The sequence below is a fragment of the Rhipicephalus microplus genome, chromosome 8, assembly GCF_043290135.1.
Source record: "Rhipicephalus microplus isolate Deutch F79 chromosome 8, USDA_Rmic, whole genome shotgun sequence".
Classification (NCBI taxonomy): domain Eukaryota; kingdom Metazoa; phylum Arthropoda; class Arachnida; order Ixodida; family Ixodidae; genus Rhipicephalus; species Rhipicephalus microplus.
Genome location: NC_134707.1, coordinates 923,574 through 937,941, shown reverse-complemented (window position 1 = coordinate 937,941; position 14,368 = coordinate 923,574). Strand labels below are relative to the sequence as shown.

Below are 14,368 nucleotides of genomic sequence, written 5' to 3'. Positions count from 1 at the left end.
TTTTATAGCGAAGATATATGTGCAGGCTGTCTGTCAACATTTTCTTCTCCGGCTGTTCGTCCGGTCGTACAGTCCCTTCTTGACACACGAACAGTCGGACGACGAGTGATATTAAATCACCATTCAAAACATACACAAAAGAACGCCTTGCAGACCACACGAAATGGCTCGCTAAGTAAAGGCAGCTGAGAGTGGCGTCAATGAATGTCACGAAATACAATTGAGTGACCACACATGTACAACCGTTTATGTTTATTGAACGCATCGAATCCTCGTCGTTTGTGAAAATGATGAAATTTACGACAACACTAAATGTACGAGAATCGTTTTAACAAAGCGGTCATGAAGCGCGGAGGTGCGTAATGTAGGTGCACACAGACAAGGGCGTTTCGAGTAACTTCGATGGCCACTTTTTCCTTCGGAATAAATTCAAGCGGGCACCTTATGCGAGAGAAAAACGAGTTTTCTCCAACCAGTAAATCGCCAGAAAGCCCCATCTCATTGCAAAACAAGCACAAAACGAGCAAAAAGCAAGAAGAACAAGGCGGCAAAGTCGGCTTGAAGTTTTCGCGTCAGCACACAGTGACGTCATGAATTTTGATGACATTAACTACAGATCCCTAAAAACGGCGCTTTGTTATATAAGGGATACAATGCATACTACATACATGGCGAGCTTCAGAATACACCAAAGGGCTTTCACGTCACACTTACATTGCCGTGAAGTTTCGTTACGAAATTCAGAGATGAAACAGCCCTTCATTCGCTGTTTTGAATTACGATGTCGGAATTTGCAACAATATTAAATGAGAAAGAACAGTTTTATCGTCATTTTCATGTAGATGAAAAATTCGTGAGCGTCGTTGGAGCCAACATTTCGACCTTCAAGAAACGTCCGCCTGCCCGTCAGTACAGCGACAACACATGTTGCCAATTTTGCAGCTCGTCAAGCTTACATTCTGCATTTGTGTGCGTGGCCTGCTCGCTATACATCAACACGAGCTTACCATACCTCAAACATTACATCCACGCAGTAATACTGTCTAAAAGCTTTTTTCCCCACACAATTGAAGGCTTGCCAAAACTCGTTTGTTTACAGTTTCTGAATGCCATTGATGGTTTATAGTTCCTTTACGCGTTCATATCTTGCTTTCACTAATTTGTCCCAAACCCTTTGATTGGCGCATATTTCAGGTTTTATTTTTTTTTTTTCATGTACGCCCACTCCTGCCATAGCACTAACAGGCTGTATGTATGAATAAACAAGTAAATAAATTTTCGCTTTAATATGGTAATCATCTTGCGACAAAGTAAGAATTAATGTCATTGCTGAAACACGATTATCGGTTGGAGCGTCTTCGAATAAGAAATGCGCACAGGAAAACCGGCTCACGAAAAGAAAAACGGATCGAAAACGTGCCATCAGCAAGTATGCGGGCGGAGGAGACGCGGGGAAAACCAGTTCGCCGCCGCCGCTCTCCGTGAAGAAGCCGTGTCTCGATGGCCGGGTTTCAGGCGGTTCACTTTTTCCTCCACGACGCACTTCTCGGCGCGAAAAACAGGTTTCGTACTATTCCTGTAGTACGAGCCGCCCTACAAAATGGCCGCCCATGTGTCACAAACAGTGAAGCGAGACAATTCTCTCACTACACTCACACAGTTACATCCACGCGCAAACATATTAAAAAATGTTCAGCGGCCTTCCCGCACACTACTGGAAAATGGTATCATCGCCTGGTACAACTATATCCTTGTTTTTCGGAAGACTTCCAAGTTGCACTCGTTTGATGTCAAGAGCACCGACATAAAGCGAGTCGTCATTTCGTGCTTCGTCAGTGAGCTCGCTTGGAAGCATTCAGCGGTTTTCAGTGTACGGACGAAACAGCGCATTCGCGCTTACATCAACGATCAATTATAGTGCGCTGTCATGACGTGTCGGACATTTCGGGTTGGTGTCACGAACACTTATGCGCTTGCAAACGGCGCCTAGCCACTGTGACTTGTGAGCGGTAATTTCAGAGTTCCGTCTTCTACGCACTAAGTTGGAAAAATAACGCCGTGCGGTAGCGTACTTTTACAGTTCAGGCGTCGCTTTTAAATGCGAAGCATTTCCTTGCGTACTGCGGGTACTTTGAGCATCTGTGTCTGTCTGTCCGTCTACGTCCGGGTGACCGAAATTTGTATGGGAGGGTAAGAGGGTTTCACGAATATGACTCACTGGTCATGAATGAATAAAGCCACAATCCCGTCGCGCACTTTAGCCAGGCGTGCAGCGCATACCCGCTTTCGCACTCCAATTGAAAATTTGCGTGCGAGAGCGTTAGGCAAAAACTGACTTCAAGTGTTGAGACGACGAATACAAATAATAAATGTCAAGGTCCCAGGAGGAATCAACACCAGCATTCTGCGTGGCAATCAAGTATTCAGAGCCAGGCCAGGCCTCCTAATAACTACTTTTGAAATAGACCCTAGCGTTCGTGAAACATAAATTGTGGTTGCACCACTCGAGATGAGAAGACAGAAGCAGAGACTGGAATTTCGTAAACTAATTTACACGAACGATCGACCATTTGCGGGAAACCTACTGTGCAGGTAGCGCCCTCTACAGGTGTGAAAACATCTGCCCGGCTGGTCATACTGCCGTGGTTGAGCAGCCTTGCTTTCGTAATTAAGGCAAATATTCCAGCCCTCTGTGCAAATTATTTTACCGAGATAGAAGCGTCAAGAGCTGGGCCTGATAGTTCATGTTTAGGTGCGAGAAAAACCTACGAAAACTACGTTGTGTTATTGGTTGTGCCTTCATCGTGGTTCTTTTGAGTTCTCGCTCGTTTTTCTCGCAGGCAAACCGAGCGCTAACTATGACAGGGTCTCGTCCGCGTGCTGAAAGGAGAGATTCTCGGATAAAGGCAGGCGAAATGTTTGCGAAACCTTTATCGAAACAGAGGAGCGGCTCGCCGTGGGTGCTGAAGCAGCGATGGCCGAACTAACACTATTGGATCTCTCCAGTGCACCACGACAGCACACGGATCAGCGTTTCCAAGAAACAGAATACTGCCGTTGATACGCGAGGATGCGCTCCCACGGAACCAAGATTGAAGCACGGGTAATCACAGTAGCTGCATCCGCTTTATGCGAAGAAACTCCTGCTATACTCGCGAGCGCATTGACGCATATTCATTTGCATTGTCACTTTGGGGATTTTAACTATAGCCGCCTACATTGGAGTGTACTAGAAACGATCTACCTATATATGGAAAAACGTCTCCCGGTAACACAGTCGCAGCTAGTTCATCGTCAGGAGGGTCAAGTGTCCTTGCTTGAAGGCGCGATAAACAGTCGAGGTAGCGGAGCGGAACAGTAGCTAAAACGCCTCGTTCCGCGCCGTTTGTACAAACTTGCCTGTTCTTTCAAAGCAAGAAAACGTGCACCGCTAAACACTGCGTGTTAGCTGGCGATCACAGTTCCAACTAAGGTCACAAGCAAAGCTTTCCTGTTTATACGACAGGGGGCGCTCACCCCTCCGCAAATGGTCTATTCACCATTAGAGTCATCTTCATAGACTTTATGCAAAATTGCTGCCACCTGTCATGTGCGTGTCATTTCGTTGCATGTGCGCAGCGCGGCGCAGTCCGCATGTGTTTACGTAAGGCGTATCGACGTCAGGTGCGTATTGGCTGGCACTCGCAATGCCGACGTCCTTTGCTGCACACAGAGAGCAACTCGATATACTTATATAAAAAAGGTGAGCCGTGAACATTGATTCTTGAAGCTGGCGGCGTTTCCAGCATGAGCTCCCGAAATACGTGTTTGCGTTCTTCTTTCTAATCAAATAAGACGTGCAATAGCATTTGTACGTGTGTTCCCGCAAATTGCTGCATGCCTAATCAAGGCAGTTCTTGCAATGTCTTCGCAAGCAGCCGTTTCCCAAGTGATGAAGGTGGCTCGTACGCTTTACACAGAGGCCACCTTCACGTAACCAACTTCATCGCAGCTAATTGAACGTGCCTGCATTTCGTTGCATGTACCGAGAACATCGAATGCTTGAAAAAAAAAGTGCGCAGTCATCTCACTAAACTGCTGCTTGTAACACTCGAGAAGAGAGAACGGAACAGCACGAAACAAGGACGCTTTATCGCCGTTGCTCCCTTCCCACAATGAACCGATGACGCGCACTTGCTTCTAATTCAGCGTGTGCCGTTACCCAAGCGTAATGAACAAAACACATTCAACGAAATTTAGACGCACGCAATTAGTTGCGATGAAGTTCGTAGCGTGAAGGTGACAAGTTCAGCGTGAAACGTACGAGTGGCCTTCACTTGGGAAACGGTCGATAGCGAATACGTTGCAAAAACTGCCTTACTTCGGCGTGCAGCTATTTATTGTAGTGCGAATACAAATGCTATGGTACGTCTTACTTGCTTAGAAAGGAGAACGCAAACACGTATTTCGGGAGCAGTAGCCGGAGCTCATGTTGGAAACGCCGTCAGCTTGAAAAAAAAAAAAAATGTGACAAAGTAAGTTTACGGCTTACCTTTTTCCTTCATCATTTCGAGTTCCCGTGTGCAGCAAGAGACGCAGCGATACGTCGTCATTGCGATTACCAGCCAATACACGCCTCACGTCCGTACACCTTGCCTTACGTTTACGTAAGGTAAGGTAACACACGCGGACCTGTACTAGACTGTACCTGTGCGTACTGCGGTGCGCGCAGCCTCGAACATGGCGGCTGTACACTCAACGGCCGACAAATGGCAGCATTTTTGCGTAAGATCGATATCTATCACCACTCGTCACCGTAGACAAGGTGCATTAACACCCAACTTCGCGACAACGAACACAAGCGTTTTCTCTGTCGTACAATAATCGAATGTAATTGTGTAATCAAATCGACACCAAAACGCTGGTTATTATTAATTTGTTTGTACAGCGTTTCACCAAGCATACTGACTATTTTTGTATTGGTATTCTTGTTTTTTTTTTGTTATTAACATGTTCAATGTTGTACCATTTTTTTCCCTCCCTGCTTGGGCCATGTCGGCAGTATTTTATAAATAAATAAAATAAGTATCAAAAGAACACTGAAAAGAAAACCGATTTTTTCTCCCCATGCGAGTAAATTACTCCCTCATAGTTATAAAACAGCCACGCTTGCCACCAGAAGGAGATCTGTAAGCGAAAAAACGAGCAAAAATGAAATGTTGGTGGCGACACCATCTTCAATGTCCCTCATTAAACACCGCGACGTATAAATTTTACGGCGTCTGTAAGGTGTTATCACATTAATGAAAAACAGCTGTGCTGTCCTCTCAGTACTAATTACACTAGGTTTCGGAAGCAGTGTCGAAAAAATACGAAAAAAAAAAACACCGAAATGCATGACATCACGTGAGGCGATCCTGGCGCGAAATTTATAAATAAACCTTTAAACTTGATTTTATCGTTAATAATAAACCTATGATAACGAAGAAATTATTAGACTTCGTTTTGGTGTTCCCTTAAAAAGTACCGTGGTGCCTGGAAATGCATTGCATATATTTTATACCTTAAATAAATAGACACTTTCGGTGTCGATATCGAGGTGGCATCTCCGTGACATGCCATGGAAATGTGACGTCACGGGAAGACAGCAATTCACGACGTACTATAGTGTTAGAGCTGCCATCGGTTCGTGGTGTAAGGTGAACCACGACAAGTCCGTTGTCTCCTGCGACTCCTGTGATGTAGGCTGCGTGCAAGAATTTCCAAACTCGGTGTAACTGTGTTGACTTGTCGGAATAGTGTCCACGGATAACTTTAAAATCAAAAAAATGTTTTATACGTATTGGCTGACTCCAGCGTTTGGAGAGCGCATCGAATACAAAAGAAACGAAAAATGTCCCTGTTGCGATGCCTCGAAATCGTGTCAGTACACACACCGCTATGGCCAAACGGTCACACCGCCGCGTAAACGACACGGTATTGCTGCTCAAACTGCCTATCAGCCGCAGCAGTCAGCGCGAGGCATGAGCGGCCATGTTTGTGTGCTGGCGAAGCTCGATAGCGACGCTCTTCCCGGAAAGTGCGCGCACCTCAAGCTGCTGTGTCGACGTCATAAGCGGCTGCGTCGCGGAAAGCTTTCTTTCTTTTTTCTTTCTAGCCTGGCCTCAATGACTAGTCGCAGCTGCGGGAAAAAGGATTGGAGCGGCGACGACTGCGCTCTGTGGCGCACATTTTCCGCGAAGAAAGACGCTGCGGACGTTATTTCAATTACACGGCCAAACGTGCTTTCTTTGCTGTTAATTTTTGTAAAGTGAACTAATAACAAAATATTTCACTCACTCAGACTATGCTAGCCGCAATCTTAACGCCAGGGTATGTAAACAGAGGAGCAACCAATGCACTGGACCACGTAATGTTGAAAAAAAAAAAAAAAGCTATGGGAGTGCACAAAATGATATATAGGCGAGTATATCGTAAACCAAGTGCGAAAAAGCTATGCAATGAGAATTGCTGTATAGTAATTGATGAAACGAGGCTTTATTTACAGCTGAAAGACGCCAGGAATACCGAACTAGTACACTAGGCCTAAACTACGCGTGTTATGTGCACTTGTTTTAGTAACTGTCCAGGAGCAGAGCGTCGCCTTCGAAAACAGAAGGGCGTGCCCCTGATGCGTAACCGACCTGCGGTCCTCGTCAAGCGCACCCTCCATAGACCAGGTCGCGAAAACAGTGGCTTCTAACAATATGCAACGTGCCCGAGTCAAGTCTACTTTGCTCGCGTACAATCTCGCGAGGCTCGCTCTATATGCGCGGCATTCTGGGCGCAGCACTCGGGATTCCACGTAGTCCAGAACAAATGCGCGCGGAGGCGCCGAGACCAAGCGTGAAAGCAGAGAACTTCGTTTTGAGGTCAAACAGAAGGAAGGAAAGCCGAAAATATAGGAGCGCATACTCAACAGGTGGCGCGTGCAACAGGTGATTCGGGCCACGAGTTACGGCCGCGCGCGGTACAATACGGTAATCGGTGTTCTCCCAGCTTTCACAACTATGTTGCGCTGCTCGCCGCTAACTGGCGTGACGAATGGTGGTGGTGGTAGTGGTTAGAAAGAGAAAGGCACTTAATATCTGCAGCCCGGTCGGGAGCACGGCGCAGTGCCTGTGACGAATGGCCTCAGTTTAAACGCCCTGTGAGCGAAAGTAAGGCGAGGGAAATCCGAAAGAAGGCAGCATACCTTTCCATACACCACATTGGCGCCGTAGTCGCTGAAGAATGAGGTAACCATGGCTGCGCTCATGCCTGCCTACCAGCAGTGGAAACAACAAACGCGCCGAACGCGGCACCCACAAAATCCTGCCAGGGCGCAGAGCAGCTCGTCGTCGGGGGGCGATTCTTCGTTTCGTCGTCTCGAAGCACTCACACACTTTTCTTCGAAATGGCCGGCGGCGCACGAGGACACAATATCAGTCGCGTGTGGAGTCGCTGAACGCCAGCCGCGCGCTGGGGTGAGTTTTCTCTGCCGCCCGAAACGTACGTACTTTTTCAATGTGGCGACCGCTCACTGACGTCATGGCACGCAGTAGGCGGAGTTCCATTCGAGCGGCGACCAATGGAGACGCGCGAAGAAATTCAAACACAGACAGAAAGTGCGCGCCCTCTCCCCGGCGGCAGCCCGCCATTTTCACCGCGGGAAGGGAGGGAGAGCTCCTTTCTTTTTCTAGCGACAGGCAACGACGTCACGCGGCGGCCGTGGGGCGCGCGGAAAGAAGCCAAACAAAATGGAACGGCGAAAGGATGAGCCTTGGGCGCTCTGCTCAATCTCAAGCGAGCCGAAAACACGAGCGAAAAAAAAGAAATAAGCTAGCTGCACTTTGACGCGGTGTCTCTCGTTCCGACCACCACCGCGAGCCTGGGATGATGAGACCCTGTTCCCAACTTCCATCTACGCGCCTTGTTGGCATTCGATGTGCCGCCACGATGACTCACAGCGCGCGTCAGGCCGCCTTCTTTTCGTACTTATTTCGCACCGTAAACGACTGCGGCGAGAATTAACAACCGAACCTGCGCACGCACGCATTTGACGTCATGGCGGAGGCGAGCTTCATTTTGAATCAGCGTCGTTTAGAGCGGAGAGAGGCTGTGCGTGTGGCGCTCTATTCAGTCAACATTTTACTCGCTTAGCGCACCACGTTTCCACAGGCGTGACATTCAAGGACACCATCTTCGATACAGCGCACAGCCATAGTTATGTTTAGTCAGTTACGTTGGAGCTTTTTCTCTTCCGCGAGGAGAGATTGCCACTAAAAAGACGCACACAATGCAAGGACATAATAAACAAGCACAACCACAGCGGCTAAGCAGTTGTATCGTGTACATATCGCATTCGTTCGCAACGATGTCGACCCGTATGTAGGCCGCCAGCCGAGTCAAAACGCAACTCTTCTTGCGAGAGAATGAATGGGCCTGCCTAAACTATCCCCTTGAAGCGCCACCGTGAATTTCGGACGCGCGTCATGCACCGCTTGTTTCTTCAAATGGCTTGAAACAGAGCGTTCTTCCTGAGGACAACTAGCGGTCATTCAGCTTCATTGTGTTACGCATGTTGCTGCAGACACTACCACGTTCGACGATCATTCGACAGGTGCTCCTGGCGACATGATTCTCGTGTCTATGTGGCGTTTCTTCGAACACGCCAGTTGGGAAGATGTCTGCACAGTAAACATCTTGGTGTGGATTTTTGTGCGAATTACTCTTGTTGGCTGAGTGTGCTCGTACTGAAGCGCCGTTCAAGTGCGCGGATGCCATGTGCTTATTTGTATAGTTTAGTGATTGTCCAACACGTCAACTATTATGCACGAGATGCAGCCGGCGCATATAGGTGGATAGCGAAATCGTGGCTCACGCAATGGATTGTGGGCTACTGCGGCCGTCTGCACCGACTTCCGGTTCGAGGCACCGTAATGCCGTGCGGGAATATTTAACGGTGCCGGCGTTTTTTGCGAGTTCCACCTTGCACTTGTGGTTCCATTTTCTTATAAATTGCTGCGTAGTACTTCGGAGTGCTATGCAGCATGAATGAATAACAAATGGAATCACAACGAGATAGTTATAATTGTGCAAGCGGTCATTTTTTTCATTGAAGTGGCTCGCACCTGCGGAGACATGCTTGTTGTTTTGAAGCGAAGCCTATATCGCGCATGTTTTGTCACATACAAAGATTATCTGCACATCACAGAATCATGAAATATCTGCTAACTTGTTTTCATGTTGCTCACGTACCCGTAAAATGATTTATTTACTTTTTGGTTGCAAAGATACCATTCCGGGCTCGATATAGCAAATGGCTAGAGTAATGTATTTCGAACGCTATAAACGATACATGCTCTACTTTTCTGTTTTTTTTTACGCCTCTAAATATCTCTTTAAATGAGGTGTCGGCCCTCACACGCTCGAAAAATGTTTTTCAATGCATGCGAAATTATACGCCCTCAGCGTACAGTTATGCAAGATAGCCTTTAAAGTTATGAGTCAGAGTATAACACGACCTATCGCCACTACACGCGTTGCAAGTGTGGCATAACAGAGACGGCTTACCATGCTACTCGTTGCTTCAAAAGCGAGTTCGATCGTTTTACGTCGCACGATGCCATTATTCCAGTGGCCCTATTGTTTTGTGGGCTTTTTACACACTCCTGTTTCAATCAATTTGACAGTTAGCGATGCAGATTATACAATAGAAATATACTATATCGGCATATTAGATTGCACAAAGTACTGGTAAATTATGTAGACATCGTACGTATATTGACATAAAGACAGCATGAGAACATATGTATGAGTGATTTTGAAGTGGTCGCCCCGCCGCGGTGGTCTAGTGGCTAAGGTACTCGGCTGCTGACCCGCAGGTCGCGGGATCGAATCACGGCTGCATTTCCAATGAAGGCGGAAATATTGTAGCCCGTGTGCTCAGATTTGGGTGCACGTTAAAGAACCCCAGGTGGTCGCAATTTCCGGAGCCCTCCACTACGGCGCCCCTCAAAATCATATGATGGTTTTGGGACGTAAACTCCACGTATCAATCAATCAATGGATTTCGAAGTGATCTCGGTAAGTGTATGCGCTTGAAAATACTAAATCGAGGTGATTCTGCAAAAGATTACTGCGTGTTTCAAAGCATAACCGCACGCTGTGCTCAAAACCCATCTCTCAACGTTCCTCGTTTTTGCCTATGTCCGCGTCTCGCTTCGTTCCCTGAAATGCGCCAAATATTATCTATCCATTCACAAAAAAGAATCGATGAACACAATCTTTGCACAAGCGGCAGCCAAACCGTCACACGTGTTTCCACCCCGATTACACTGAGCAGCACGCACCTTGAAGCAGCGAAGGGCCTCGAACCGGAAGAACCGTAGCAGACCACGCGCCGTTTTGCAATGCGCCTATTCTCGGATACATGCACTTAACAAACGAAGCAGCTATTTCCCACACGCGCGTGCCCCACTTGCAACTGACAGGATTTATTTAGCAGCCACGCATGCTACGATGACACAAGTTTTGTTTCTTTTAGCGACAACATGTCTACGCTATTGGTAAATACTCGCGCGCTCACTCTTCGGGCACCATCCCCTACCGATCCGGAACTTGGACCCAATCCCGCCTTTCAGGAGGTCATACAATTTTACCAATCCGGCCATAACGTCTATCACGAAGGCGGAGGAGCGAATCTTCCTTCGCCTTTATACCAAAACTCTATTGTGCCCGGCAATCATAAAACACTTTGACGCCGCTTGCACGGGGAAGTGCCCGCATTGTGAGGAAAATTACTCTGACATTTTTCACATGGTGTGGGCATGCCAAAAAACCCCAAACTTTCCCCACTACCCAACCATTCGCGGGAGGACTGAAAGGCAGCCCTACTCGGCTGCTCTGACCTGACGGCCAAACGGGCCTCGGTCAAGCGTGTCCGGGCCGCGGCCAACGCCAATGGGCTCCCGTAAGAGGGAGCCCACCTAGTGTTTGTACGGGGCGGCCCCTTGAGGACCGTTCCCACCCTCCCGGTAAATAACATCTGTAAGTAAATGTTTTTCAGCAGCAGCAGCAGTACCGACAAGGTAGAACTTTAGCGTGTACGAGATATCAAGCAGTGAAATCGACTGGTCGCAGCAACGCGCATGGTGTGTAAGCCGCCATCAAGCTTGTTTTCCAGATATTGCTTGCGTGAAGGCACGCTGTGTGTCAATCGCACTGCACCAATACAATGCGCACACAGGGACGACACGCCTTGCCAACTTTAAACGCGAAGTATTTTTTGCGAATCAAAGGCACATCGACCATTTATTTATTTCTGTCTGTTTGAGAAGTGCAAGAGCAAAATCACACGTACGATTCACTTGAGACGAAAGCCTAGTGTGCCTGCAATCGGTCGGCGAGAAGGGAAGGAGTAGCTTCACTGATATTGTTACGTCGCCAAATTACGTCACAGTTCGCCGCAATGTCGCTCATCATAATGATGACGTCAACACATGACACCGTCGCTTGGTCGAAGATGGGCCGACCCACTGCCACCTAGATTCTTCTAGGTGGCATTGGCCGATCCCGGTGGAAGACACCACGTGACGCCTTCAAGCGGAGGAGGGCATCGATCAACGCCTTTCTTATTTCTTTCAATGCCAGTGCAAAGGCGCGCTTATCAACAGGAACCTTCAGTCCGCCTTCGTTCATGGAATGGTCATGATGCGACGCTGCATGAGGGGTCGTGCTGCATGCGTCACACGTGCTTCCGAGCGCTTTACACCGGAGATGCGATAGACGTATTTACCACCACAATATTCTACGTCTGTCAGATTTGCTCATTCGTGCTCCTTTTTGTGGCTCGAAGCAACGCCACCACCGCGTCAAGGCGCAGCGCATGTTATATCGTTGCCATGACGCTTCCCCATTGGTTGCCTGCATAGCGCCACAAACAGCTACACGTTATCTCAAAACACCGTATTTTCTCAGAGCCAGCGTGACCGCCAACATAGTAAACGATGGATGGATGGATTGATATGACTGTACACTTTAGATCGGGCGGTGGCTAACGCCACCAAGCCGTAATGCTGGATTTACTTTTATTCCCTTAAATAGTGAGATTGAGGACTAGAACTTTGCAGTGAAGGGTTTAATTTTCACTCGTGCCTTGAATTTAGCCACCAATCAGATAACCTCCTTCTAGTTAATTCTACCCGCTTAAAGTCTATTTTGCCCTCCCTGTCCCTAAACCCCAGTGCTTTGAAAAACTCTGTGCCATCATCCTGAACTATAGGGTGAAAACATCATCAAGTGTTCGGCAGTTTCCTCCTCCTCTCCACACGCACTGCATACCGTGTCTACCCCTTCGTATTTGGCCCGATATGTCTTGGTTCGCAATACTCCCGTCCTCGCCTCGAACAGTAGAAAACTACCCCGAGTATTATCATAGATCCTTCCCTTGGCAATTTCCTGCTTAAAAGTTCGATAGATCTCTAGTGCGGACTTCTTAATCATGCCAATTCTCCACATGTCGGTCTCCATTTCCTTCACCTTCTTCTTAACCGATAGTTCTTTTTGGTTTGACCCCTTGATCTCTTCTAAGTATATACCTGTCAATCTTCTGGTTCGATTCCTCCATTTTGTATCGACATTCTTCATGTACAAGTAGCTGAAAACCTTCCTAGCCCAACGCTCTTCCCCCATTTCTCTCAATCGCTTCTCAAATTTTATCTTGCTGCTAGCTTCCCTGCCCTCAAATGATGTCCATCCCATATCACCTTGTACTCCCTGATTTGGTGTATTCCCGTGAGCTCCTAAGGCAAGCCTACCTATTCCACGTTGCTTAATTTCTAATCTTGCTTGAACTTCTGATCTCATGCACAAGACCGCATTGCCGAACGTCAGACCAGCAACCATGATTCCTTTCCATATTCCTCTCACAACATCATACCTATTGTAATTCCACAGTGCCCTATTTTTCATCACTGCTGCATTCCTGTTACCTTTAGTCGCCACGTATATTTCGTGTTCCCTTAGGTGCTCGGTCCCATTGCTTACCCATACACCCATATATTTGTACTTATCCGTGATCTCTAGCGTGACCTCCTGTATTCTAAGCTCACTACCTTAATTATGATTAACGATCACGACTGCTGATTTTTCCTTACTAAATCTGAAATCTAACCTATCTCCCTATTTACCGCGGATGTCCATCAATCTCTGCAAATATTCCTTGTTGTCGGCCATTAGGACTATATCATCTGCATACATCAATGCTGGTGGTTACTGTTCAATGAGTTTTCCTTGTTTGACGAAAGAGAGGTTGAAGCCAAGTCCACTTCCCTCTAATTTGGCCTCTAATCCTCGTAGGTACATCATGAATAATAAGGGTGACAGGGGGCACCCCTGCCTAAGCCCCCGTTTTACCTCTGCAGGCTTGGATACCTGTTTTTCCCACTTTATAACTACCTTGTTACCTTTATAGGTATCCTTTAAAAGATTAGTGACTCCATCTTCCACACCTAGTGTGTCGATTATTCCCCACAAGTCCTCTTGAACCACGCTATCGTACGCTCCCTTGATATCCGAAAATGCTAGCCGCAGGGGCCTTTGTTCCTTTTCTGCTATTTCGATGCACTGCGTCAGTGAGAACAGATTGTCTTCCAACCTCCCGTGTTTCCGAAACCCATTCTATAGTTCCCCAAGCAACTCCTCCTCCTCTATCCATGGCTGCAGTCTTTCCTTTATAACCTGCATGGCCAGCCTGTAGACCACTGATGTCACTGTTATAGGACGATAGTTCTTTATGTCAGGTTTGTCCCCCTTTCTTTATACATCATGCTCATCCTGCCAAGTTTCCATTCATCGAAGACTTCACCACCGATTATTATTTTGTTCACTGCCTTTCTTAAAGTCTGCTTAGACTTCGGACCCAATGTCTTTATCAGCATAATTGGAATGCCGTCAGGGCCTGTTCATGTACTACTAGGAACCCTCTTCTCAGCCCTTTCCCACTCTCATTGTGAAAATGGAGCCATTGCGCCACTTGATTCATCTTTGTATATTGCGGTGCATAAGGCACTTCTTTGTTGAAATTTTTTCTGTCAACCTTGTTCTTATATACTCGATAGCTTCGACCCTTTCTAGCCTAGCACCTTGAGCTGTAGTTATAAATCTTTGTTCTAGGCTCGTCTCATTTCTTAGGGAGTTTAGATGGTTCCAGAATTTCACAGCTGCCTTCTATCCTTTTTATGTACTTCTGCCAGCCACTGAGCCCCCTTTCTTATAATATAATATTTTCATTGATCAGAAGGGATGCTTCCCGTCTACAGATTAGAAACATGTCTTATTTTCTTTCAGCATCATCTGTCGGTTCACC

General features: G+C 47.2%; 2 protein-coding genes across 3 annotated transcripts in view; one reads left to right on the top strand and one right to left on the bottom strand.

Annotated features, from left to right (window-relative positions):
• The window catches only part of Pdrg1 (Pdrg1 prefoldin-like subunit), a 203,672-nt gene that overhangs the window by 96,716 nt on the left and 92,588 nt on the right, over positions 1 to 14,368 (top strand). The window lies entirely within an intron of this gene.
• LOC119163930 (mRNA decay activator protein ZFP36L2-A) overlaps positions 1 to 14,368 on the bottom strand; it is a 61,294-nt gene that overhangs the window by 5,752 nt on the left and 41,174 nt on the right. The window contains exon 1 of one of the 2 annotated variants that reach the window (XM_037416002.2): positions 7,214 to 7,594. The exons of the other annotated variant lie outside the window; for it this stretch is intronic. Within the exon in view, the coding sequence (XP_037271899.2) occupies positions 7,214 to 7,276 (63 nt within the window). The 5' untranslated portion in view covers positions 7,277 to 7,594. Of the gene's footprint in view, positions 1 to 7,213; positions 7,595 to 14,368 lie in introns of those variants that run through there. 2 annotated transcript variants of the gene reach the window in all.